Source organism: Loxodonta africana, chromosome 7 (genome assembly GCF_030014295.1).
Source record: "Loxodonta africana isolate mLoxAfr1 chromosome 7, mLoxAfr1.hap2, whole genome shotgun sequence".
Taxonomy (NCBI): domain Eukaryota; kingdom Metazoa; phylum Chordata; class Mammalia; order Proboscidea; family Elephantidae; genus Loxodonta; species Loxodonta africana.
In genome coordinates, this window is record NC_087348.1 from 11,087,780 (window position 1) to 11,097,086 (window position 9,307).

At 41.2% G+C, this 9,307-nt stretch overlaps 1 protein-coding gene across 2 annotated transcripts in view; it reads right to left on the minus strand.

The window, feature by feature from the left end:
- The window catches only part of RTN3 (reticulon 3), a 68,419-nt gene extending 59,112 nt beyond the window's left edge, over positions 1-9,307 (minus strand). Inside the window, exon 1 of one of the 2 annotated variants that reach the window (XM_003419631.4) lies at positions 9,012-9,307. In XM_003419631.4, the coding sequence (XP_003419679.2) occupies positions 9,012-9,153 (142 nt within the window). In that variant the 5' untranslated portion in view covers positions 9,154-9,307. Of the gene's footprint in view, positions 8,786-9,011 lie in introns of those variants that run through there. The other variant, XM_064287889.1, reaches the window with a different exon arrangement.

Here is a 9,307-nt window from a genome sequence, read left to right on the forward strand (position 1 = left end):
GCCTTCTGTAGCACCCTACCTACCAGTTAGATCACCTGTCCTTAATACTGTTGGGTCTGAAATATGTATTCTACTTACCTAAAAGTTTACTAATCAAGTTTACATTTTAAAACTCCACCACATCAGTGAGGTAGGACTCTGTCCCCTCCCCTCTCGACCCTCCTCTCCAGCAGCACATTGATTTGGTGTAGAGTGGAAAAACAGGAAGGAAAAATAGAGCAAAAGGGCCCACTGCTTCTGCTTTCCCAGTACAGGTTTTCAAGTTTGGGTAAACCTGTGCTGGGAGTGCTCTTGGCGGGGGGAAAGAAGGGGAAGATTTGGATTGGATGTGAGATTCAAATTCTGATTTACATCAGGAGAAAAAATATACCAAATAAGCCTAATTGAATTTTCTAATCTCTTGGTAAAACATACATTTCAATGAATGTTCACTTTGGCGATAACTGTCCTTCAATACCAGCAGAATACAGGCTCTACTTTTAGAAGAGGAGCAAGTTACTTTCAGGGACTCCTTCACAGAACGACTTCTATATTTAACTCCAAAGGTTTTCCCTTTGTGTTAGTTTCTTTAGATTACTAAAGTTATCTGCTGATACACAAGGAAAAAAAAATTGTTCTAAATTTTAGCTAAAGCCAATAACAAAAATTAGTAATTGCTCAGCCCCCTTAACATCTTTTCTAATATTAAAACATAAAATCAGGTACATTTTTTGTTTTATACCTGGACTACAAAAAAAAAAAAAAATTCTTTCTCACAACCACAATTCTTTATTTTTATTTTTTGTGTTTTAAGTGTAAGTTTATAATTCAAGTCAGTCTCTCATATAAAAACTTCTATACACCCTGCTATGTACTCCTAGCTGCTCTCTCCCTTACGTGACAGCACACTTCTCTCCACCCTGTATTCCCTGTGACCATTCAACCAGCTCCTGTCCCCTCTGCCTTCTTATCCCACCTCCAGACAAGAGCTGCCCACATAGTCTCGTGTCTACTTGAGCCAAGAAGCTCACTCCCCACCAGTATCATTTTCTTATACTCCAGTCCAATCTGGGTGTGAAGACTTGGTTTCGGAAATGGTTCCAGTCTTGGGCTAACAGAGGGTCCGAGGGGCCACCACCTCTGGGGTCCCTCCAGTCTCAGTCAAACCATTAAGCCTGGTCTTTTTACGAGAATCTGAGGTCTGCATCCCGCTGTTCTCCTGCTCCACGAGGGATTCTCTACACAACTACAATTCTTAACGGCAACTCATAAAATCTCAGTACAAACTGCTAAAATGAGCCAATTAACTGCCTGGCGATCTATTTAGAAAAACTAGACGTTGAAAACCTTACGGAGGACAGTTCTACTCTAGCATACATGAGGACATCATGAGTGAGAACTGATTCACTGGCAACTGGTACTGATACTGGTACCCCCAAAATAGCTCTAAGAACATCCAGGGAAGGCTTATGCTGTTGTTAGTTGCCATCGAGTCAATTCTGACTCACAGTGACCCCATACAGTTTTTTTTCAAGGCTGTGACCTTTCAGAAACAGATAGCCAGGCTTGCCTCCAAGGCACCTATGAGTGGGTTCGAACCACCAATCTTTCAGCTAGTAAGCAAGTGCTTTTTTCTCTACACAATTTTAGATAGGGTGGCCAGGTGAAAGTGGTATTTGAGCAACAACCTAAATGAGGTGCGGGAGTGAACTGTGTAGGTATACAGGGGAAAAGCATTCTAGGCAGAGCGAATGATAAATGAGACCCTGAGGGAGTGGGTATTCCTGGGCTGAAGAACAGCAAGGAAGTCAGTGTGGCTGCAGCACAGTGAGCAAGAGGGAAGCTGGAACCTGATACTACAGGACATTACAAGTCCTCTAAGGCTTTGGCATTTACTCTGAGTATCATGGGAAGCCACTGCAGCATTTTACCCATAAGGGTGACACGATCTTATTTAACTTTTCACAGGCTCACACCAGCTGCTGTGAGAAGAGGCAAGGGAGAAAGCAGGGAGATCAATTAAGGAGGCAATTACAATAATCCTGAAGAGTTATGATGGTATCCTGGACAAGGGTGGTAAAATGGAAGCTCAGAGACTTGGCTGGACTCTGGATATATTCTGAAAATAGAATCAACAGAATTTGCTGATGCATGTATGAGGGAAAGAGGAGTCAAGCATGACTTGAAGCTTTTTGACTTGGGCCAAAGACGGCCAGGCTGCCATTTACTGAATTGAAGAAGACCGGGGGACACAGAACAGATTTAAAGAAAAGATTAGGAGTTTAGGTTCAGATGTAGTTAAGTTTGAGATACCTCTTAATTATGGAGACTGACGATAAAGATTTCAAAGACATCTACTTATAGATGGTATTTCCAGCCACAAGACTTGATGTCATAAAGGAGATCTATGAGTACAGACAGCGAAAAGTTCTAAGAGGCAAGGCTTGGAGAACTCCAATATTTAGAAATTGGAAAGATAAAAAAGAACCAGCAATATGAAGTCTCCAGAACTGGCAAATCCACAGAATCAGACAGCAGATTAGTAGTCACCAGGGGACAGAGGGAGGAATCGGGAATGACTGCTAACAGGTATGGGGTTTCTCTTTGGGGTGATGGAACCGTTCTGGAATTAGACAGTGGTATTGGTTGAACCTTGTGAGAACAGAATTGTATACTTTAAAATGGTGAATTTTACAGTATATGACTTATATCTCAATTAAAAAAAAAAAAAAGAACTGGCAAAGGAGACAAGAGGAGCAGCAGCCAGTAAGAGAGGAGGAAAATCAACAGAATGTGATATGATGGAAGACAGGAGAAATAATTATTTCCAGGAGGAAGGAGTGATCAGTTCAGTCGTTGCTAAGGCAAGTACAATGATCATTGAGGAGTGATCACTGGATTTAACAGTGTAGAAAAGCATTGGTGAACTTGACAATAGACATTTCAGTATAGCAGTGGAGCAAAAGGGCATCTGGGGCCAGAAATTGAAGTCTGTCAGTTAACCAATCACTGAATTCAAGAGGGTAATTGAGTCACAAGTTGCTTCAAAGTTTAAAGAAAGGCAGTGTGTACAGTAAAACCTGTGAAAGCCGGAACCAGTGTGAGGTAGAAACCTGTCACAGATGGGAAACTCAAATATATTCCACCTATACAGAGTGATAGAAAAGTAGTTAAGACTGGCCCTAATAAAGGCGGAAAACTTGCAAGACCTGGAACAACGAGGCAGTCGCATAAGGTTGCGGCTCTCACAGGTTTCACTGTGTACTGGAAAGAGAACTGCATTGGGCCCTCAATTCCTTAGTTCCATCCCCACTCTAAGTTTCATAGACATGAAACCTTGGACACATCACTTAACCCCTCTGAGTCTCACTCCTGATCTGTAAAACGAGGTTCGTATCACTATTTCACAAACAGTACTTAAGAGTTCAGATAAACATAAATCAAGTCTTTCTCCAACTGAATACAGCCTGAGAAATGATCTACGTTTTATTTACCCTTTATCTCCCACGGCAAGTAGCACAGAGCCTTAATGTATGCACAAACATTGGGTGAATTAAGCTAATATACGGACACAATTTAAACCATAAAATAGTACACAAATGTAAGGTTATCATAAAAATCAATTGTATCCACCTCATATGTAAAATGAACGCAATGCTTGTTGAACACAATGCTTTCAGGTAACAAAAGGAAGCTTGTATTAATTTTGGTAAAAGAAAAAAAAATTTTCCCAGTATATCCTTCAATACATTCTGAAGGGCAAGCTAGCCAATCTGCCAGACAGGAATATGTCAGAAAGGTCACATTTCCCCTCCTTGCTATGTTATGATGATGGGGGAAAAACAGGTAAAGATACTTCCCTGAAATTTAAACAGATCATCACAAGAGTAGGGTCACTTGCTGACAATTAACAAGCCCCCTGCAAAAGTCAAACGAACGGCAAACTCTCTACAGTATTTAAAGAGACTGTTCTCTCTGAAGTTGCAGTATCACAGAGCAACATGTCTTATGTAAGTCACAGGTATGTACTAAGAGTAATGATGCAATCACAAGCAATCCTGATGGTAGCTAAATTTATTTCGCATTCTTTTATACTTCTTTCAAAAACATCTACAACCTAGCCAATGACTCAAAATAATTTCAGAATTAATAACTGCTACAAATGAACAGAATAAAAGGTCAGTTTCCTTGGCAATTTCTGAATGTGTTAATTATATGAATAAATTATCAACTTGGTAATTTTGTTATCTAAAAAGTTTTACTATGAAATTGATGTATTTTTCACAAGCCTGTATTCTTTAGGTCTTTTGGTAGTTAATTCATCACCATTGATAAAGAGGAACACAAACCGTAAGGTAAGTACATACAACAACCATATATAGTTAAGTATTCATATTACAAAATCTACTTATTTAGAGCCTTTATAATTCTACTTAGAATTACTACACGAATAAATTCTAGGATTATGGTGAGTCTAAAGAGAAGCTCTTTTCTATAAAACAAATGACCTCTTGGCTCAAACAAAGCCATGTTTTAATGATTCATCACCAATTACTTCACTACCAAACTTGATTTTACAAGTGCGAGAAACACGCACAGGATTAGACAAGTGAGTACTCTATTGTGACTAATATATCGTTTCCTCACTGGCCAAATACAATAAAAGCAAAATATAAGTTTCATTTTGTTTTCAGACCAACTCTGAACACTAAAAATAAAAACACTGACACCTTTACCAGCAACTTCATAAATAACCCACTAAGAGATTTCAATTTAGTGTTAAATTGTACCTGTCAGATATATGTAGGCTGGGTATTGAATCTGATCAGAGTGGTTAAATTACTTGTGAATTTGAGTCTAAAAGAAAACACCTTTGAAACGCAAGATTTTATTCCTGAGAAATAAAAACAACCCAAGTCGATAGGAGTTTGTAGGCCATCTGCCACGACCATTCTTACAGTCTCCTGTACTCTTGCCTCCACTGACAGGAGTAGTTTCTTAATGTACCATGACAACACTTATTCAGAGTGCAGCAGGAAATATCGAAGCATGCTGATGTGTCAAGCAAGCCATCTACGAAACATCTTGGCTCTTCCCTCTACCTCTTACAGATCAGCTGAGTGAGAAGGGTGGCAGCCTTAAGACATTAATGTGAGGTATCACAAACCGAAACAACTAACTCACTTTTGGGAAGAAGAAAAGGTGTAACAATCTTTATTCAAGGAAGACTGCGATGTCTCGCTTGTAATTCAACCTGCTTTTATGTGTGTACGTACGCACAAACAGTTTTTAACCTGCAAATAGATGTATCAAATATTAGATACTGTTCAATAAAAGTCAAGACTTATGGGCACAAAACAAATATATCTAGGTTACATTGCTGATTATTTTATTCCTTCACACTAATGATAATATTATTTACTAAGCACTTACTATAGGCAGACACTACACTAAGCCCTTTACATATGTTATCTCATTTAACCTTCACACCAATTTAGAGATAGGTACTATTATCATTCTCATTTTAAAGTGAAGAAAACTTGAGGTTCAGGCTAAATTAAGGTACAAGGTCACACAATTATTAAGAGAGAGAATGCCATGATTAAAATCTAGGTGTCTCTGGGGCTCTAGTCTGGGCTATCTACCACCATGTTATTCTGCTGCTGATAATGCGACAGAAATACACAAAAATCATGTCAATGTGGAGCAGATCCCTTTCTGTTTAAGGATGCAGATTGAAAACACAAATTATATAGATTTGATTGACATGCTAGAAAAAAAACTTGGAAAAGCCACAAAAAGTACACAGAACATCTAGGTTTCATGAATGAAGAAAGAGGTACCTAAAGAAAAAAATTTTTTAATTGCCCGAGTGCTTTTTGCTTTGAACAAATTTCCTGAACAGATACAAGAAATGTAGCTTTATTCTGATACCATGATTTTAAGACCAAGAGTAGTCTATGGCAACTTATAAAATTTCAAAGTCATACACAGAGTAAAAAATTAAAGCACTTTTAAAATTCAAATAATAGACATCTATCTATACTTGATGACTAGTAAAGACAACTCTCATTCAGAAAACAACACTAAATATGTACATCTCTTTTACCTCAACCTCAAATTTCTGCCTTTGAAGTCTTGGATTTCCTTCAAAGGCTGAAATCTGGGAAGCCATCCTGGCCCCTGACCCCTCTAAGCTTACTTTGCTGCTGCCAGCACTAGTACCAGAGACATTGCAACAGGCAGTGCAAGCACTCTTTATGTATCAACTAGTATTTCTAAAATTCATTGCTGCACAGGTCGGTCAAGACACAAATTGTTTCCTGTAGGACACCAAGCAACTACTTACTCTTCTGCTTTTATGTTTTAAAAGGCTCTAAAACCAACAGGAGCTTGGTGAAAGCACATGAGGCTGAAGGCTGACGGCAACACTTGGTAGATTTTTTAGCATTCATTTTCATAGGTTAAATTCTGGAATAACAGACGTCATCTTATTTTCATGATACTGAAGCCTGAGACATTTTCCATGAGAGGCAGAGGAACCATTTTGCAAGGAGGAAGAGCTTCTGCAATGAAATGACTATACATTGCGGTATCTTAAGGTAAACGTTTATATTCCAGTAGGGATCTGACAAATGAGGATCTTGCATTGGGCTCACCAATACTTACATACACACTGGTAAGAGTTTAAGGCAGAGTGTCTATCTAGTTCATTTTCAGGTGTTACTTTCTAGCTCATAGGTTTGATGGTCATTCAACAAATACTTGTCAAGGTCCAAAGATGACAAAGTGCCTATGACTAATCTGATAAATAAAAATTCTGTAATAAAACTTTACTAAGAAATAATGGATAAACATTGAGGCATTTAATAGTACTGGGAAAATGTAATGAAAACCTATGTAGTTTTAATGTGTGTACTTGGGACAACACTTTAAAATATAAATTCCACTACTTTCTGTAAAACACATAATTTCAGCATTCTTTCCACCATCATACAGTGGCGGGGCGGGGGGCGGGGGGGAAGGTAAAGCCAAGAATAAATAAAAATTGTGACAAGGATAAATGGTATCAGAAACACAAACCAAAGAGATTATATATTAAATATGTATTTCCAATTCAGGGTTTGCTTGGTGGGGTGTACATGTGCGTGTCTGTGAACAAAATATTTTCATTTCACTGGACTATTAAAGAAGCCAATTCTTCCATTACAGAGCATTAAGGGAAAAAAAAAGAAGCCAATTTTCAAATGATTTCACCATTTGGCTGCAAATGTTAGGACTAAATTTTAATGCCTGCTAATAAGAATGACCCTCAACATTTAACACTGGTCTTATCTTGAGCACTAAAGGGCAATCCCAAAAACTCAGGTCTGAATCAAATACAGAAAAATCAAAAGGTTTGCACCAAAGGACCAAACAGTAAGCAGAGACAAGTAATTAAAGCCAAAACACCAAGTCGCTAAATAAGAAAGAAGCTGCTGTTCATTTGGATCTTTGCCCAGAACACAAAAATTTGGAGAAACGCTGGTGGTGTGAAGGAAACGAGGGTTCCAAATTTGCTGCCTCATTCCATTGAGGGCGAATCCTGACCTGCAAAAGCGTCCTCTGATACGGTCTGTTTCCAATGAAATGACCATAACCACACTGGAAAATCCGACCAGGCACCAAAGCTCTTAAACAGGTGGAAATCTACTATCAGCACGGGGAGAATATATTTAAAGCTAAGATCAGAAATCTTATTTCTTTAGAACGATCAACCCAAGATTCTGGCAAAGGAGACAAAGAACCATTTTAAAATATCTCAAATCCTTTAACATAACTAGAGAGCAAAATTATCTAGCTTATGGCCCTTCCTTTAACAAAAAGCATTTTATTTTATTTTTTAATTCAAAGACTCAATTCCTTTAAGAACCACCACCTGCCTGCTCATGGTGCATTTTCTTCCCCTCAAGACGGCATCTGCACTGCAGATCTCTGCATGAGGGGAGCCTGCCAGCCAGCTCCCACCAGCAGGCAGACGCGTATACAATGGAAACTAAAGGCGGCCTGCAGCTTCGCTTCTCGTCTTTCACAGAGATGGGAGGAGAAGGGGCTTCAACCAGCTCCTGCTTTGTCTGAATTTCTCCCCCCGCCCCCCTTTCTGCAGCAAACGCTCCCTTTTGTTACAATGCGATTGATAATAGCCCACAAAAAAAAAAAAAAAAATACAAAACCCAAACACATTTGATGGCTTCTCATTGCTCCTTATTTATTACCTTCTAGAATATATGCGACTGATTGCATACGCCCACCCCCACGCCGCGCCAGGGAAGAGTGGGCTGTGCTGCAGAGGCAGCCACGGATCCATCTTGGCCCACCAGCTGTTCCCTCCCAAATCTTCCCCGAGCTATTCTCATCACGCCTCTTTAAATCGGGCATGCCACCAAAAATTAAAGGCACAAAAAACAGTAAAGAAACAGGTTTAACTTCCTCATTCTCCCCACGGGCACAAAAAACACTGAAGACTACCATGTCTCATTATGACAACACCTGTCTGCAAATCTGCACTGCAACCTTTCCACCTCCATCCCCTCAAAATCCTAATTATTGCTCCTATCACCAACCTGTCCCGATCCTCTTTATAGCCTCAGTCTCTCTAATCCTCCACTAAATCAACCCCATTCAGACGACTGCGCTTTCGTCGCCCCGAACCTGGCTCGTCATATGTTTGCAGCAATAGTCCATCTAATCCCACCCTCCCCCGAACTGGTGTTTTTCCCCCACCAGACAGATCTTGGTGTTAACGCCTACTCTCTAGGCTACCTCCCCACCCCCAACCTGTTTTCCCCACACCCCGTTATTTCCTCATCGCTTGCACGACCTTAGGCTCCCCTCCCCCTTTGCCCATTTTCCAAACGCTCATTCCCGGGGGCCGAATCCCTCAGCAGCCGAGGGTAGTTTGCCGGTCCCCTCACCCCACTGCGCCCCCCGACTGAGCCCCCGGCCCCGAGCACCCTCCCTCCCGAGGGCAGGGGCTCCCCGGCTCTCCTCACCCGCACAGGAGGAGCCGCAGCTCTTCGCCCCCAGGGCGGGGCAGGCTCCCGGGCTCCCGCCGCCGCCGGGCGCGGAGGGCTCGGCCCCGGAGGACGACGAGGAGACGGACGGAGATTGAGTGGCCGCCGACGGCTCCGCCATGGCTGCGCGAGCAAGGGCGGGAGACGGGTGAGGAGAGATGTGGGGCGGGAGAGAGGGAAGGGAAATAAACTAATCGGGCAGCTGGCGCTCCGAAGTCCCCTCAGCCTTCCTGCTCCGAGGACAGACTCCGACTGACTGACCGACTGAGCCGAGG